Source organism: Phacochoerus africanus, chromosome 1 (genome assembly GCF_016906955.1).
Source record: "Phacochoerus africanus isolate WHEZ1 chromosome 1, ROS_Pafr_v1, whole genome shotgun sequence".
Lineage (NCBI taxonomy): Eukaryota > Metazoa > Chordata > Mammalia > Artiodactyla > Suidae > Phacochoerus > Phacochoerus africanus.
Genome location: NC_062544.1, coordinates 41956171 through 41975723, shown reverse-complemented (window position 1 = coordinate 41975723; position 19553 = coordinate 41956171). Strand labels below are relative to the sequence as shown.

Below are 19553 nucleotides of genomic sequence, written 5' to 3'. Positions count from 1 at the left end.
AAGTTACCATATAATAACATCATGCTGATAGCACAAGCTTAGAAACAACATGGTCACCATTTTGAAGGTAATGCTCTCCCTCAAAATGAAAGTGCCAGAGCAACGACAAACTTAGTAAGAGCACAAATTTAACTGGTTAAAAAAAAAAAAGGGCGCACCTTTTTTTTTTGTGCAATTTTTCCAATAGCTTAAATGGTCAGCTTGTAAGATCAATAAGGGAAATGGTACCATAGAGTAGAAAGGACTCATTTCTTGAAGATTTTAGAATTGTAGGAAAACATTGGTGCTATATTTTTTTTCCTGGACATGAGAGGAATAAGCTCCCAGATCTTTCTTACCTGTTATGGTGGCTTTGTTGATGGATGGTTGGTTGCACATGGGTGATCTTCTGGCAAAGAGAGAAAAATAACAGAGCACTAAATATGTGATACTTGTGGGTTTGAGGACTGTCTCAGTCATTTCAGATTTGCCATTTTAATTTAAGGATTATTTTTAAGTTAGGGCATGCAAATGAAGATTTCCTTCAGACTAGCCAATCAAGTTCTTAGGCTGCCTTTGTACTATAGCTCTGATCACTGTGCCAAAAAAACAACAACAAAAAAAGCTAAATCTCATAGTGATAGACTTTGGGGTAAATAAAGCTGATGTAAGTGTCAGAGGGACATGATAAAAGAGGAAGTTCTTATTGATTGGCCATATTTAATTAAGCCAATGCTTACACAGCAAACACAGACTTTCTGAATTTGAAAAAGCAATCAATCTACAACTGGTTTCTCTAATACACTGTTAAGAAACTTTTCTTTTCAGCATAAATTCTTGCAATTGCCTGAGAATTATTGGAAGTGAACAACTCCTTGTAAACTATATTACACTTAGAGAAGCTACTTCAACTTTTCCCTTTCTATTTTCTTATACTGAGAAACATCTCTGATATGCTTGTTTGAGAGGTATATTAAATGACTTGTCCAAATAGATGCTATAGAGACTTTAGAAATAGTATAAACTAAAGGTATTCAATCAATTCTATTTCATATTCTCTAATTTTCCAGATGTTGGCCAAGTTTCACAAGATGATTATAAACCACTTGAGGTTAAAAAAAAAAAAACGAACAAATGAACTAAAAACATGCTATGCGGTTAATTAGTATTTCCTACAGAGCCCAGCACAGTGTACCCAGTACTTAATAAATTATGTTGAAGAGAATGTCATTTATGGGATACCCATTAAAATTTTTTGAAATGCAATATTTTAAAATTGTTACAAGTGAAAGCACATCAAATATAGTGATCTTTAAAAAAAAAACTTTAAAAAATAGACATATTCAAGGATGTCTGAAAAAATTTTCTTTTCGATTTTTGGGGTTGTCTGTTTTGGTCCTCCCAGTGGTGGCTAACACTTAATAAGCACTTACTGTGTGTCAGACGCTATGCTAAGTGAGAACTTTGGATAAATTATCTCATTCAATCCTCACAACAAACCTCAAGGCAGGCAGTCCCATTGTTCTCATTTTACCAATGAAACAAACACAGCTTTAGAAAGTGAAATTGCTTCTTACAAGGGAGAAAGCTGAGATTTGAACTAAGGCAATGTAATTCTAGGGGCTGCAATCTGGTATGCTGCATTATTTTTAGGATGCTTTTGTACAACCTGTGAAGATGGCAGGTTCCTGCAGAGCCCTGGTCAAATATGCCTTCTTGAGATGATGACTCTCTTTGCAGGGCTGGGAGATATGGGGGCTGGGGGGGGCAGGGAATAATCTGGCACCTTCTAAATTCCCACTGCCTTGGTTCTGCTCAGCATCTGGCTCCGTCTCATTGCTCTTAAATTTACTGATGTCGGTTTGGGATTGAAATTTTGTGTTTGATTTAAAATGCACCAAAATTGGGAGTTTCCATTGTGGTGCAGTGGAAACAAATCCAACTAGCATCCATGAAGACGCAGGTTTGATCCCTGGCCTCACTCAGTGGGTTGGAGATCTGGTGTTGCCATAAGCTGTGGTGTAGGTTGCAGACACGGCTCAGATCCTGAGATGCTGTGGCTGTAGCTGTAGCTCCCTTTCACTCCCTAACCAGAGAACTTCCATATGCTGTGGGTGTGGTCCTAAAAAGCAAAAAAAAAAAAAAAAAAAAAAAAAGAAGAAAAAGAAAATGCACCAAAATTAACTTCTGAATTATTTTAGTTTTTATTATGAAATAAAATGGGGGAATTTGAAATTGAATGCTTCATAAAAAAGAAAGGTTAATATTTAAAACTGCTACTCTGAAAGTTTTGGTCTATATATTCATAGTTATCTTCTCACTGAGAGTTTATGATTCCAATCATTTATATAATGATTACCCCTTTTTAGTCCTTGCTCTGTGAAAATGTAGAAAGCACTAATTTTGTCTGGGAGAGGCATCGAAGACATATTTTTAAACTTCTATAGTTTTGGAAAACCAAATCAGTTCTTGTTTCTTATTATCTCCTTTTGATATCAGTCCTACAACCGGCACTGGGAACTTGATATTTCAAGTAATGACTCACAGAAAATATTAACCGTTTGATTCATGGCTACAGCAAGAATGAGCCAGAAATCGCTTCTGGAATGGAAAATCTCAAGGGCAAGGAAGAGCAAGGGGACAGGAACCAGCAGTGAGTTAATAAAAGTCAATCATGCACAAGTGAGGCCTGCAGCAACACCAGATCCTTAACCCACTGTGCCCCAGCGGGAACTCCAAGACTCGTTTCTTGAAGCAAACAGAAAGGGTGGATTGTGCAAGTTAGCACACGCCTTGGACAAAGCCCAAGGGTGCTCTTGGAAGTGTGCTAGCGGCACTCTGAGTCCTACTATTCTGAACCTGAGAAGGCTGATTAGGTTTGGCTCAGTCGAGGAGGTACAAACCTGTACTGACCAAAAGCAAGACGACAAAGACCTTTACTTAGTTTACCCAGTAACACTGTTTGGCTAGACGTCACCCAGGCCATTACACAGCAGGTCACGTGCAGGCATAAGATAAGTTTTTCTGTCCTCCTCTAGCTGCTCTTTTCCACTTTAATCTGTTTTGTCTCTGGAAGTCAGTTGAAAACATCTGTCTTGTATAGAATGGGCCTCAGATCATTTTTTGGGGGGACAGAAAGGCCAGTCAGATGCCTTTACATCTGCTGAACGAATGCCCATCTGCTGCAGGTGTAGATGCTGGTACCCAAGTGACTGAGTCTGAAGGAAGCATAAAAGGGGTTAGTTATAAAGTTTCTTGTTCTCCTTTTAAAGACAAAATTCTCAATTTCCTGAACAAAATAACGAGGCTAAAAAAGTTTGGAAAGGACACCAGTAATTTCATTTCTCCTGCAGGGTTGAGACTTTCAAAGGCTGGGGGGCAGGGGAGGTGGGGACTGTCCCTAGGAGCAACCGAATGCCGAAAGCCCCCGAGAGGCCACTAACCATGGAAGACACATTTGGTAATGAACAAATAGCTCGAGGCACGCCCTCAGGTTGCACACATGGCATCACCAGGTCACTCTTCCTGCCAGCAAACAGTGCAGAGTGATTACCTGTGCTGGCTATTATTATAGTAGGCATCGGGAATACAAACATGAACCATATACAACCCCTGCTCTCTGAGAACTGATATTCTGAAGGAGTGCCCAGACGAGCAAAGAGGCAAAAGGAACACTGAGAAAATGTGCTAAAATAGGGGTGATGGAGTTCCCTGGTGGCCTAGTGGGGTATGGATCTGGCATTGTCACTGCTATGGTGCAGGTCATTGCTGTGGCTCAGGTTCAACCCAAGCCCAGGGATCTTCTGCATGCCATAAGCAAGGGCAAAATAAATAAATAACTAAAAAAATAAAAGTAAAATAGAAGTGAGTACAGGATGCAATAATATGGCAGTGGAAAGGCATACTACGCAGGCTGGGACCTGTGGGCATGTGTGCATGTTGAGTGTTAAGAGACAGTGCCCCCACATGAAGTTATATTTAAGCTGTAACCTAAAGAATCAATCACAGTTAGCTCAGGGGATGAAGAAGGGAAGAAGAAGTTGAGAGGTAAAAATACTGCAAATTTTCATTACCTGCAAAATGTGACAATCCAGTTGAAGCTTCTGGCTTTCATTCCAGTTATTTGCATTGTGGCATTTATATTGATTTTTACAAAACCTTGTTCTGGCACAGGAAGTATATGTACATAATGATGGCCCGAGTTTTTTTTTTTTAATCATGGAAAATGTAAATTTGGGAGATAGATTCTATTATTATGGGACGTAAAGTTCAGTTTTCTTAGTGCTCAAGAAACAGTAATTACAACAACATTTTTGTATGTTTAGGTAAGCTATGATTCCAAATTAAATTTTCATTCACTGTCCTCAATATTGATTTAATGCAATGCTTTTTTTTTTCCTCCTGGAAAATTCTTCAGAGTTGATATTTTATTTATTTATTTATTTATTTGTCTTTTCAGGGCTGTACCCGCAGCATATGGAGGTTCCCAGGCTAGGGGTCCAATTAGAGCTAGAGCTGCCAGCCTACGCCACAGCCACAGCAACACAGGATCAGAGTCGCCTCTAGGACCTACACCACAGCTCATGGCAATGCCAGATCCTTAACCCACTAAGCGAGGCCAGGGATTGAACCCACAATCCTATGGTCCCTAGTTGGATTAGTTTCCTCTGTGTCATGACGGAAACTCCTAGAGGTGATATCTTAATGAGAATATTATATTATTTTATAATAGGTTGTCAAAATAATGGCATTTGAAAAAATGAATGTTTTCCACTTAACCTTGGCTTCTTATTTTTTGCTTTTCTTCGGCACACTCATGGCATATGGAAGTCCCCAGGCTAGGGGTCGAATTGGAGCTAGAGCTGCCAGCCTACACCACAGCCAGAGTGACTCGGGATCCAAGTCCCTTCTGAGACCTACACCACGGCTCATGGCAACACAAGATCCTTAACCCACTGAGCAAGTCCAAGGTTCAAACCCACATCCTCATGGATACTAGTCGGATTTGTTTCCACTGAGCCACAACAGGAACTCCCCCCCCCAAAAAAATTTTTTTTTCATTTTCCACCTTTATTAGAACCCCCAGGTTAAAATTATTTTCCATCTCAGCTTTCTCTCTTTCAATTGCTTCCCCTGTTATCCTATAAGTCCCAGTTTTGCTGGGATCTTCATGGTGCTGTTGATCTAGTTCAGTAACAGCTCAAGAATTAGAGATCTTTGCTGTGATGTGATGCTTCTCCTTGCCTTAGAATTAAGAGGACAATGTGGGGTTAACTTTAAGGGCTGACGACACTCTTTGCTCATGGTTAATTTATAAAGTCAGCCAAAACTGTAGTTACCCTGAGTGTAAATAACTGGGCAGAGGACTGATCATGCCAGGTGATTTCTGACAGATGGAATCATCATATTTATTTGTCATCCTGCTTCATCTCTGATATGAGAACCATCATCACACAGTATTTATAGAAAATTAACAGGACATCGTATGACTTAGAGTAAATGGTTAGACAACATGGCAACGATTCAGGGAAATCTAATATATCACCTTGAGTTCAATTAAATTGAGAAAACACTGTATGAAGGTCCAGCCAGAAGGAGTGGGAGAAAATAACTTACTTGCTAGGTGCTCGGTCTTGCAAATTAGTCAACGCAGCAAAGTTGTTTCGGACAGTTCGCAGGCTGGCCAAGACCTACAACAAAAAAGGAGTCTTTAAACTTCTTGAAATGAGGGCCTCTTTAATGAAATTTGAAATGGTTTGGTGATTTTAAAAATTGGTTTGTTCAGTGAAAACCTGACACCACTTCCAACTTAGTTTCATATACTACTGAAGAACCTCCCAGCATCTGGTGACATTTACATGTATCCATATGAAATCCACAGAGGGCAAACTTAAAAAGATTTTCTGGATTATTTCTCCTCATGGTCTATGAATATGGTGACAGGAGCAGCAACTGCCACAGTATTTCTGGATTCCTCAGCCACCAAAAAAACAATGTCCCAGGCAATATACAGAGTGCTATTGCATTTTATGCAAATTTCAAATCATGTAATATGAAATATTCATAAAGTCTCACTTTAAGGGCAAAATGTAAAACAGTTCTCTTACCAAGTTCTCTTCAAACCAAGAATGCCATAATCTTAAAATCCACAAACCACACACTTTTTTTTTTTTTGGTCTTTTTAGGGCTGCAACTGCTGCATATGGAGGTTCTCAGACTAGGGGTCAAATTGCAGCTGTACCGCCTGGCCTACGCCACAGCCATAGCCATGCCAGATCCCAGCTGCATCTGCAACCTACATACACCACAGCTCATGGCAACACCAGATTCTTAACTCACTGAGTGAGGCCAGGGATCGAACCTACTTCCTCATGTATGCTAGTCAGATTCATTTCCGCTGAGCCATGACGGGAACTCCAAACTATGTACATTTTAAATTGTTTTTGCACTTTTGCCACAGGGCTACTCTAGCTAATACATAGAGATTCCTTTCCTTGTGAAGGTTATCTGATTCATGAATTATAAGGTCTTGAATAAAATGAGACTGCCCTGAATGTGCACAGTGCCTGGCCCATGAAAGACACAAAATTTTGTTGAATAAATGATTACTGAGACACAACATAATCCACACACACACAAGGCAGGACCAGTAGGCCCCACTATTTCTGATAGCCCTTCCTTTTTTTCTAATTCTAGTGAAGCTGGACAGTGGCAAAACAATCAGAAGTTAGGGAGCACCATCTCCTCCCACTTTCTCCTAGAATGGGCAAGTTTCCCCTCAGGGTGGAGCCTAGAGTTGCTAAGGTCAAAGGCCCTCTGGGTGACAATGGGAACGTTAAGTTTCTCCCAAACCTAGATTTCAGATGCCTTTGTAGATACCACATCACAGCCCAGATGGCCTGGCTCTGTTACAGTCAACATGTGAACTCAGACAAGTTCCATCGTTTATCTGAAGCTTAGTTACTCATCTGGCAAGCAGGAGAGTGCCGTCTACCTCAGGGGCTGTTGTGAAAATGTGATGAGATGACAGGTAAGGTGTCCAGAACAGTGTCTGGCAAACACAAGGCGCTCAGGGACTATTAGCCCAACAAGGCAACATTCCATTTGACTAATGATTGGGCATGTGTGCTGAGAATCTACTTAATGTCTCTTAATGACAATATGCAAGAGATGGGGGGCAAATTTATAATGTTACCAGGGCTCCAGGTCTGTTCCCAGAATTTTTTTCACTGGATGCTGACCGAGACTAAAATCAGTCTAAATTTTTGTTCTAAGACAAAAACGTCTCAGACATTTTTTAAACTGGCATTCCTTCTTGTAGGTCACTGGGGTCCTGTTTATGCCCAGGACAGTGACCTACAGCACTATCCCCTGAAGGAGTTAATGGCGTTTTGTAAGGTGCCAACCATGATTAACTCACTCCCTGGAAAAATCTGGTCCATTATCACATATAAACAGCTCACAGTGCCGAAAGGTCACCCTGCCTATGACGGAGGATTCGACCGGCCAACTGCTGACATCAAACCATGCTGTCTTTTATCAGGCATGAAATCTTGAATGATGCAGAAAGAAATCTGACAAATGACCCACTGTCATTAAACCATGCAGGCTGAATTTAGGCTTTAAGAATTGAATATTAAGTACACTAATAAAACATTTTAAGATTATTGCCCCCCATCAATCCTTATTCTAGGCTAAAATTTAACCTCAGAATTCTGAGAATTTTGTTTTAATAAATTAAGGTAAGTGCCCTGCATCTGACAATTGGGCAAACAGAAATAGGACCGCAGGTAACTCATGATCTGTGCTCATTTGAAAGAAAGCATTACTTCATGAAAGATACACTCCACTTGTTTTTCTGTATAAAGGTTTTTGCCTCAGATATAATAAAGATATTAAATTAGAGGATTTCATTTTGGTTTTTAAATTACATTTTTATTTTGTACTTATTTGCATAATCTATATCTTTACATGGTACACATTTAAAAGTAAATTGTCTCTCTCTCTCAATAACAAAGAAAAAAATCAAAATTATTGTTATTTCTGAGAAGAGGCCAACAGATAAAACTGGGGGACCCTTGGAGGCATTAAAATATTGGCACTGTTCTATTTCTTAAACTGTTGATTTTAGTATTGTTCTTTATCTTTTAGAAAGTCTCTAGATATCTTCTCTTATATGGATGAAATATTTCACAATGAAAAGTAAAAATAGGTTTCTCCGTCTGAGCCTCTCCTCCATTCAGCTGCTTATCCTCCATTCAGCTGCTTGTCTCCTAAATTTTATTTTTATACACACTGCTGCAGTAAATACCCTTGTAGATACATCATCCCCTATATGTGCAAGTATTACATTATTGTTTTTGTGGGGACAAATAATATTTGATAAAGGCTTTATTAAGTATTAACTTGATCTTCTGCACCATGACACAGATGGTACAGACAGAAGCGTAAATAAAAGTCCCAAACAAATGTTGTAAGGAGGGTGTTGTCCCAGGCCTAGTGGGGTGATCCTGGGTGTCCATATCATGAAGACACTGTGTTAGTCTTTCCTGCTCTCACCTGCACTGCTGGACATAGGGTGAGGCATCTGCTACTGCAGGTGGTGGAGAACTAGAGGCAGTTTTACACAAGGCCCTGAGTTAAAGTTCAATTACCCTTTGTTTTTGTTACAGGGCCACTCTCACTTCCCTTGAATTCAATCCTTTAAGAGCTAGAGTCTGGGCTCTAATGCTCCTACAATTTTCTCCACTCTTTAATGCTTGCTAATCAAAAAGTTCCCTGAGGTTTTCTCCCACACAGTTCAATGGTTAGAAAATGAAGGTCATTTCTTTCTCTTCTGCCCCTCCAAGCAAAAGTATAATCAGTCAAGGTTAAAATACATTGGGAATGATGAAAAATAATACACTTTAGGAAAGAAATTATTACAATGTCATGGAAAATTTTTGTACAGAAATGTACTGGAGCATGAAAGGGATTAAATGCTATTTGCACACACTAATCTCAGACTTTCTTAGGTATTTCTAAACATTTATTAACCAATAAGATTCACTGAAAATGGCAGGGAAATGTGGACTTCATTAAAAAGTTAAACATATGAACATACAAGCCAAAAAAAAATATACACTTATATAACAGTAACTATTTGAAAATATTTAAAGAGATTGCTTCAATAAAAAGATGTGGCAATAACATTCAAGTTAAAAATTCCCACTTAAAAAGCAGAGTTTTGAGGATTCTTTTTCATGCTAACCACACTTTATGCCACTAGATGGCACCAAAACACAGACCATGAGTTGTCACAGACCTTGGGGTGGGTAGGGCAAGGAGGGAGAATTTCTTGTCTTGGTTTTACTGCCAGAAAAAAAAAAAAAAAAAAAAAACTGGAGACAAATAATGATTATACACAAGATAGAAAGGTCATTATATGGAAACATGGAAACATCTTTCCATGTTATATTTTGGTTAAACAATATGAAATTGCTCTTTTTATATGTCAACAAAGATTGACTTGATAGTTTCAAATAGTTCAAACTAAAAAGTACTAAGATCCCTAGAACATACTACTGAGATTTATTTTAATGAACGATTGAAAAAAACCTAACAAGTAGAAGCAACAGAAATGTTATGACTTCCTTTCTAATGCGGTAACAAGAACCTACTGGATTCAGTGATAAGACCACAAGATTGCCGTTTCTGGGAGAAATGGGGAAGAGACATAAAAGGTCTTTAAAAAAACTGACAATGTCCAATTACCATGGAATAGTACTGTTTTACAGAGTTAATAACCACTACATTTTCCCTAAAATTATCCCAGAGGCTGTATTTTGGTAAGAGTAAAGATAAGATGACTTGGCTGTTCTTACCCTCTATTTTTAAATCAGGCATATCTCCTAGTCTGAATGACATGAGGTCTTTCCAGGGATCCAAGATAATATCTGGATATTTCCTGTCTTTTCTTTACTTAAAGATGTTTACTTCTTTGAATATTGTGCACCTCCAGATGAGAATTCTGGTTGACTTTTTGAGTTTTACAAGGTAGTCCTATCACAAATAATGGGAAAGGTGGGGTCAGAGGCACCTCACTACAAAGCAGGGTTCCCTACGTGTTGTGCCTCCTTGGTCTACCTTTGGTCCCCACAGGAACTCTGGCCAAATTGTGACTCCGCACCCTTGGGAGGAAAAGGCCACCCGCTGAGCATCATCACAGGGTAAGGCGTTAAGATTCATTTTTGACAACGCTTAGCCTAACAGAACACCCACACCAAAAGATTTCAAAAAACGGGAGCGATATTTATTTTTAAATGGAAACAAAGAAAACATTTAGAGAGGTTATCTTCCTGGGGATCAAAAGGATTCTGAACATACAGGGGAAACCATAAGAAACTGGAAGTGGGAAAGAGTTTAGGTTCAGCAGCAAGAATGTCTAACCCCGACAGTGTGTGGCTTGGGAGGGCTCTGGTGGGTTATATCTATGCACCATGTTGCAGGTATCAGCCCTGTCCATCAAAGTGGAATACGAACTTGCAGTTCTTCTTAAATTCTCTTATAAGTTAATATTTTATTCCCCTAGCTTCCCAGGAAACCAAGACTGGGAAACAACAGGGAGGGATCCTTTCAGGTCTTGGAGATAAACCCAGGCATAAAGAAATGAGTTCGCAAGAATAGGCAGAAGATAAGATGGGCTTGAAAAGAGACTTTGACAACTTTAGAGAGTGGGAGGCCCATTTTTAAGATTTATGGGAAGGACAATACACACGGAAAAATAAATCTAAAGGGATAGAAAGTAAAATGTCAACAGCAGTTATTTTGGGGGTTGGAATTACAGGAAATTTTCTTTTTCTTCCTTTTGCTTCTATTTCTTTTCTAAATGTTTCATGCAAAAGATTCTATTTTGAAAGCAGTATAGCTTTTTCACTGGAAGAATCTAGTGTGAAATTCCCAACCTCAAAGCAGGCTGGGGAAAGGGGGAAATTCCTTGGTCTATTTGAACATTTCCCTGAGTGACCTAATATCTACTGTTTTCTTTCCACTGGTGAAAAGGGCCATGGTATATGTGACCAAATAAGGTCGGTATCACATCAAGGGACATAAATATCTTATGGTTCAGGCATTATAATATTTAGCATTAAATGGTGACTATTCTATCCTGTATTAAAAAATTGAGGACATATTGCCTAGGCCAACAAAATAAGCTAGTGGTATCCAATCAGGCTTAAGAGAAGGCTATACACAAACTGCCACTAACTGGACCTTCTTTCTTACCTGCTTCCCCAAAGATGCTCCATCAGTAGCAAAACTGTTCAGGGTTTAACAAGCTTTTTTCTCTTTCTTCTTTCTTTCTTTCTTTCTTTCTTTCTTTCTTTCTTTCTTTCTTTCTTTCTTTCTTTCTTTCTTTCTTTCTTTCTTTCTTTCTCTCTCTCTCTCTCTCTCTCTCTCTCTCTCTCTCTCTCTCTCTCTCTCTCTCTCTCTCTCTCTCTCTCTCTCTCTCTTTCTCTCTTTCTCCTTCCTTCCTTCCTTCCCTCCTTCCTTCCCACCTTCCTTCCTTCCTTCCTTCTTTCAAATTCTGGTATAGCTTTCTAGATCATATACCCTAGGAAAAGGCCATTTGTGAAAACTGTGATAAAGCCACTTAAAAAAAATCTGTAGCCTCTGGGACAATAACCACATTCTGTAAGTTGTTGAGTCGTTAAGCTAATCATAGGCAAACTCTTCTAAATAGATTCCAGGATTATTTTCAAGTGTGTGTATACACACACATACACACACACAAATTCCAGAGTTGGTTTTTATTCAAAGTTCCACTTTCAAGGATTTTAAGTACACATTTATTTAATTAAATAGCTTACTAACACAGACTAAATGATATTTTACATATGCATTTCTCAGTAAACTGAAATTCTATCAGTTTTTTGGAGATTTTAAGTACACTACAGAAAATGTCTAGTTATGAGAAGACGAGATTGCCTTAGAACTTAAGAGTGCTGAGAGCAAAGTCCAAGTCAAATGCATTGATCAACTAGCTGGAGATGCACAAATACTACTTAAAGTAAGAAGATAAAGAATATCACACTCAGAATATTTCTTTCACATTTTACTATATATTTACATACATTTTTCTTACACCAATACCTAGAGATTTTAGTTAAAAGCAAGAAAAGCTACCTAAATAAACTCAAGTTGGAATGATGGCTTCTACACTTGATGATGGGTATTTACATATTATTTTGCCTGATTTATTCTGTCTATCCAGCTCTCAGTTCTTAGACATAAAGTTATGGGTTCCCAATAGTAACCAATTAAAATCCTTAGCTTTATAAGATTTTGCCGTCACAAAATACGACGAAAACATACAACTGTACATTTTTGAACACAGAAATATAAATATCAGAAAGAATTCATGACCTCCAGCAAAACCCTAAGCAAATGAGACATTAACCTTCTGAAAGGGATTGTGGTTGTATTCTACTTTTAATTGCCTGCATTAATGAAAAAGAGCACTATGTATTTTGTTATTTATGGACTCATTTAAATTTTTGGTTTAAATTGTAGCAATAAAAAATTTCAGGAAATTTTAAAAGTGGAAGTATCATACATAATCCTGCTATCCAAATGCTGCCATTATGCTTTTTTTTTTTTTTTTGTCTTTTTGCCATTTCTTGGGCCGCTCCTGCGGCATATGGAGGTTCCCAGGCTAGGGGTCTAATCTGAACTGTAGCTGCCAGCCTATGCCAGAGCCACAGCAACGCAGGATCCGAGCTGCGTCTGCAACCTACACCACAGCTCACGGCAACACCGGATCATTAACCCACTGAGCAAGGGCAGGGACCGAACCTGCAACCTCATGGTTCCTAGTCGGATTCGTTAACCACTGCGCCACGAACTCCCCATTATGCATTTTTTTAAAAAACAATGCCAATTATGACATTTTGGAGATGAAAGAATCCTTACTGATAACAACACAAAATTCATCAAGTATTTTATTTTCTAGAAATTGTGCTGCACATTTTACATTATTTAAATCTCTTGATAACCTTATCAGGCAGGCAGTCTTGGAACTGTCATTTCAAAGAGGAGGAAACCAAACTTGCCCAAGTTCAGTCACTTGCCCAAGTTCATTCACTTATCAAGAAGTGGTAATGGGCTTTGACTAAAGCCTGACTATTTTATCCAGCTGAGCCCCCAATTTTACCAACTGGATAAAAAATGTCTTAGAGAAGTTAAGTGAGGTTCTAGGAGTACTAGAGGTAGTGTCAATACAGCCTTGATTATGATTTGCATGACCCTTTGGTTCACATTTCTTATTAACAGTCAGTGGTGGCTTTAAACCTGCTTCATGCCCCAGGTTCAATCAGTTTTATCCCATTCTGTCCCCAGTCTGTCTATATCAGGGGCTCTCCACTTTTCCTGAGAAAATACCAGAGCCTTTAAAAATGATAGATACTTGGGTCAAAACCCCAGATTTTTAGATTCAACTGATCAGAGGTGCAGCATGGGATAAAAGCTTTCTAGGTGATTTAATGTGTAGCTAGTGTTGAGAAGCACTGGTCTATACAAAGACTATCTGGTTATCGACCGCTTTGTATATATTCCAAAATTCTTTGGATTTTTTTTTTCACCTTCTAGCATTTCTGTCATGTGGTTAAAGTATTTTCATGATTTGTATACCTAAAGGAACAAATAAACATAAATACATCACTCAGCTACATCTTTGGACAAATAACATGTTTGAAAAAAGAGTAAATAGAACATTAGGTTGAATTGGAATATTGAATTTCAAGCACTGGTCATGCACCTAATTATACTAAATGTAATTTAATCTCTGATATAGCTTTCCTCTTCTAGTGCTTATGTCAGTTAAGGAAATGTGGTCTCATTTAAGTATGTCACTTAGGTAATTTGTAATTTGAAGCCAAGACACTGTGGGTCTATGGGTTTATAGGAAACAGACCAGCATGGGCAAGGTTACATGCTCTAGCATTGCTTTTATATTATTCGAATGAACCACGTAATTTGTATTTGTGTCTGATTTAGAATGAAATTAAGAACCAGAACTAACCCCCACCATTAAATTTTCAGATGAGTGAGAAGTCTGTCCATTCTGCAAGCTGTGCTTACCTGTGCAAAGGGAGTCACAATCAGGTCATCTCCATGTCTGCAAAACAAAAATCCCACATTAGGCGACACTGATCACTTGAGGACCACTTTCAAGCAATATTAAATCATAAGTTTCACACTCATAAATCCCCAGAGAGAATTACAGTAATTCCATCCTTATTCTTCAACACATGTTCTTCTCAGTCACAGGGATGAAGATGTGTCTTCTGGGATGCTAACCATTGTCCAGTTCCCTGGGTGAAAAGAGGGGCTTCTTGATCATCCACCAAGGTCACTGCCACTTGTTAAGCACACAGGATACACAACAGAAGAAATGGAATTCCAGCAGCACGGCCTCAGTTTTACCCTTGGCTGCTTATGGTAGGTATTACTGAGGGGCACAAGGGAAGGAGCCAGCAACAGCAGTGGCTGTGGTGAGAGGTCCCTGGACCATCTACCATTGGGAGGTGATGAGCATCCGGTGTTCTGCATCATGGTGTGCGAGTCTTGGACGGGCTCGGATCTGTAGATGACATGGGACTGCATCATACGCTAATAAAAACCCAGTGAAACTTTTCAAATGACTCACAATCCCAGCCGCCGGAGTTATGGGAGAATGTTACCCCATGTGTGCTGTTGCTGGGGCAACCTCTGCTACACCATGCAGAGGATGCAGGAGCAAGGTGTCAGCATGACGTGTCTCAAAGGGGCTGGGAAAAGCAATGAAAGTTGTGCAACGTTCCACTTGGAAGAAAGTGAGAAACTTGGGCCCAGAGTTCTTTCGTGGTATTTTTTTAGTATGAATAGTTTGTGAGAGGATTTCCAAAATCTCCACATGCTATTTCTCATCTAGCTGGTTGGAGCTCTTTCATTAAAAGTGAATGGAATTATTCTACACAGAAAGCTTTCGGACATGACATTGAGAACATTGCAACTGAACTGTTCACTCACTCGTGAACAATTCTGGAAAGGGTCTGAGTGACCTAAAACAACACTCATGAAATATGCTTCAGCACAAAGCAGCCTATGGATGACGTTAGTAGACGGATTGTTACAAATAATTAGACCAGTCATTACGGTCATAATCAAATTACACAGGGAATCTTTGAAATTCAAAGTGTGGGAAAATGAAAAGCAGAAAAGGGGCAGAACATACTTTAAAGGGTGGTTTTTTTCTGCACCCTTTTTGTTCCAGAATTACTTTCTTTGAAAGGTGCCTGTTCTTTGGAGAGATTATTTCGAGAACAAAAATTTAATACAAAATCTAGGTATTTTCACAAGGCATAGTTTGTCTTTCCATTTTATTCTTTAAAATGTCTGACTACAAAATTTATGTCCTAAGAACTTAAGTTATTTTGACCAAAGCACTGCATCATTCTGAAATTAATCCCTGGAAATAAATCTCTCAATTTTTCACATTGATTACACTGGATCTGGATCTCTCTACACTGAAAAGTATGTGAGTGTTTATTAAAACACTCAAGTGTATCTTTGGTTGTATTTCATTCCCAAGTACTGTAAAAGATATATTTAGAACATACAATATTTAGGATAATTTATCGGTCTTGCTTCATTTCCTCATCAAAGCATAAAGAAAGTCAGTTGTAGTTTTAGTGATGGAGATAATTCTTTGGACTTGCCTGGAAATTGTTTTTGCCAAATAGCTCAAGATTGTTTCATTTTCATCACAGTGGAATTATTCCCAGCATTTCAGTAGCAAATGTCCTCAAAAAATAGCCTATCCTTTTCTTCTCAAAATTAAGTGAGGCTTGTTCATTGTGGCACTATTTGCAAGGAAATAGTGGAAAGACATGGAAACAACCTAAATGTCCATTGACAGAGGAGTGGATCAAGAAGCTGTGGTACACAATGGAATATTACTCAGCCATTAAAAAGAACTTAATACCAGCATTTTTTGGCAACATGGATGGACCTAGAAATTATTACACTAAGTGAAGTCACCCATGCAACGAGACACCAACATCAAATGCTTTCACTGACATGTGGAATTTGAAAAAAAGACAGACTGAACTTCTTTGCAGAACAGATGCTGACTCACAGACATTGAAAAACACCTTACGGTCTCCGGAGGAGAGAGTTTGGGGGGTGGGGGGATGTGGTTGGGTTATGGGATGGAAATCCTGTGAAACTGGATTGTTATGATCATTATATAACTACAGATGTGATAAATTCATTTGAGTAATAAAAAAATAAATTAAATTAAAAAAAATATGTGAGGCTTACATGATCTTTGAATAAATGCTGAATACCTAGTTTAAAAATCTTTGTCTAAGACTTCTTCAGCCACCTATCCTGGTTACCATGGGCTGAACTGAGCCCCTTGGCCTCTAGCCCCTGGGGCGGGACAGCCTCTTTCCTCCCTCAAAGAGAAGCCTTGCTGGGTTCTGAGCCTGCGCTCCTGGAGGCAGGGGAATTTGAGGCTCAACAGTGCACTAGTAAATTTTCTGTTTCTCCAGAGAGGAATGAGAATAGAGTCAAGAATTAGCCCCTTTGCCCTTAGCTATCCTTCTACCACTTTTTAGTATTTAGTTCCATGCTTTATTTCCTACCCTCATTCTTTCAGCAGTAAGATGCCATAAACATTGGCAAGAAACTGAAAGAGTGCAATCAAAAAGCCAACCCGGAGTTCCCGTCGTGGCGCAGTGGTTAACGAATCCGACTAGGAACCATGAGGTTGCGGGTTCCGTCCCTGCCCTTGCTCAGTGGGTTAATGATCCGGCGTTGCCGTGAGCTGTGGTGTAGGTTGCAGACGAGGCTCGGATCCTGCGTTGCTGTGGCTCTGGCGTAGGCCGGTGGCTACAGCTCCGATTCGACCCCTAGCCTGGGAACCTCCATATGCCGCGGGAGCGGCCCAAGAAATAGCAAAAAGACAAAAAAAAAAAAAAAAAAAGCCAACCCTCAAAGAGACCTCACTGGGATCCAGAAACTAATCAAGTACTTCAATATGCCTTCTTACAAACTAAGTTCAACCTAGAGCAGCACATGAAAATAAGAGTTTTGTAAACTAGCCCATTTCAAGATTGCGTTTGAAATGCCCTAGGCAACAACCTTTCCACAATTTATTATTATCAACCCAGAAGGAAAAGGAGATGCAGTTAATTAGAAGAAAGTTTAGCTTTCATTGAGTGAAGACCTCTAATCCTAAAATACTAAAAAGCATTAGTGGCCACAAAGGACCTGCTGCCTCTGAATATCATGCACTGCAAATTTCAGGATGATAAGTGAGTTTAAGAAACCAGCGCTTTGAAGAAGGGCCATGGGCTTACTTTCCAAATCTTGAGCAAACTTTTTGATCTTCTGTGGTTCATTCTCTCTGGCTATAAAACCAGCAAGACATTCTCCTCTGGAGTTTATCAATAGGATTAGGGAATTGATAAACACACAGATAGTGGTATTTTGAAATCCTCATGTCTTTCTTCCCTTAGACTTCAAACTATCACCCATTCATCAACTCACTTTTGATCCACCCTTTTAGAATGAGAGGGAAACAAGTATGTCATTTTTGATAGGTACATAAAAGCCCAACATAAAAAAATGCATCAGAAGCATAAAAATGTTTCTAGGAGCCCTTTTTGACTATACCCAAGAATTAGCCACAGGAGGAATTTTTCTTTCATGTTCACAGAAGTACAGAGATAGAAAATAAACAAAAACACAACACAACATACTTGATCTTTTAAAAAGCTTATATATATCTAAATCTTTATATATATATATATATATATATATATATATATATAATGTAAAACACATATTAACTATAGAAAGTTTGGGAAATAGGAAAAACTTTGAGCCATGCAAAGAAAACTATTGATAACATTTTCTTTCTGGATGTATGTGACCATATGTATGTTACATATGATTTTTATGGAGTATATGATTTTTTACACAATTAGAATCATAGCCTATATTCCATTTTATATCTTGCTTTTAAAATTAAATATATTGAATCATGATAAATTTTATATGCCTTTCCACTTTTAAATAATTTCTAACAACTGTAGCCTATGTTTAGGTATTTCTAAAATTTTCAAGTAGATGTCCATCCAAACATTTTAAAAGGTAAGTTCTAATCTATTTTTGAATTTAAAATTTTAAATAATCATATAAATTTAAGTTCATTTTATTCATTCTTTTAAAACAACCTAAAAATAAATAAATAAATAAAAACAGCCTAGTAAAACAAACATGCTTATTTTGACAAAATGCTCATAACAAAGCTAAATATTAAAACACTACACAGGAAATTTGAGTTCATTGTGTACTAAATTCATGGGGATGTTGCATATTTTATCTTGCTACCCTTTTTAAAATTTGAAGTAAAGCTGACTTACAATATTATATCAGTTTCAGGTATATAGCATAGAGTGTGGCTACCCTTTTTTCAATTAAAATCATGAAACTATGGTTTTAGACAATAAAAGTATTCTGGAAAACTTGGGTACCAAGTACATTTTGTGAAACGAAAATACATTTTTCCATAGGTATGATTTTTAATGATTTGTTTTTCCAAAATAATAATGTTATAATTGCTTTGAGCCGTACTAAATGTCACATTTAAGAATATAATGACCCTTTTAAAGTTGCTAATGAAGGAGGTACTATGATTTCCATAAACTCCTAGTAGACAATATACTGCTAAAACAAATCAGCAAATGAAAACTTTGCTTCACTGGTATCAGATTCACCCAAGGAAAGAGCTTCTCTGCATTGCTTGGTTTGTTAATTTAGGACTTGCTCCACTGGAGGTCGAAAAAAATTAAGTTTTACCTCCATTTATGGGACCCCAGGGACTGAAGTTCTTATAAAACAAAGTCCACCTCAGCCACACCTGAAGGTGCTTCTCCCCTACAACACTATTACCGCTTAGAATTAATATAATCCATTTTACACAAAATCTCAGTCCTGCAGTTAGAATTACAACTACCAAAACATGCATTTTGGCAAGAATGTCCAGCAACATTTATTAAGAACTAAAAACAATGTAACTTAATATAAATCAAAATTAAAGCCGTCCAGTATTGTGTATGGTAGTATCTTCCAATTGGAAAATTTTCAATATCAAACTCCAGGCCATTTGTGCATGTCTGTATACACAGTTTTGATGGTTTTTTGATAATGCTAACTACAGTTATCAGTCATCAAGTTGTAATGTTTGTCCTCACTTGAAGATCACCTTTGTATTTACATTCCAGACTAGCACCAAAAGGAGAAACCAAATCACAGCCCTTTTCTCAGTTTTAACAGACAGGTAAGCTAATACCTAGTCTATAAAAAGAGGTGAATGAGGTCATCCATGTTCTTAATGTTACGAAGAAACAGCTTAGCTTATGTATCTTTAACCCTTTCTTTGACCTTGAATTGCAATTTCCTAATAGATTTGAATAGTAACATGTCCTGACATCTCTTTCCCTGATGCCCAGCAAAGTCACTCGGTGTTTTATTGATTCCTATACTGG

The 19553-nt window shown here is 38.2% G+C and overlaps 1 protein-coding gene across 6 annotated transcripts in view; it reads right to left on the bottom strand.

Annotated features, from left to right (window-relative positions):
- PDE4D (phosphodiesterase 4D) overlaps nucleotides 1-19553 on the bottom strand; it is a 1473810-nt gene that overhangs the window by 191132 nt on the left and 1263125 nt on the right. For all 6 annotated transcript variants that reach the window (XM_047756094.1, XM_047756021.1, XM_047756175.1 and 3 more), the window contains 3 exons: nucleotides 14095-14131; nucleotides 5596-5669; nucleotides 339-388 (listed from right to left, as the gene is read on the bottom strand). In XM_047756094.1, the coding sequence (XP_047612050.1) occupies nucleotides 339-388; nucleotides 5596-5669; nucleotides 14095-14131 (161 nt within the window). The remainder of the gene's footprint in view (nucleotides 1-338; nucleotides 389-5595; nucleotides 5670-14094; nucleotides 14132-19553) is intronic.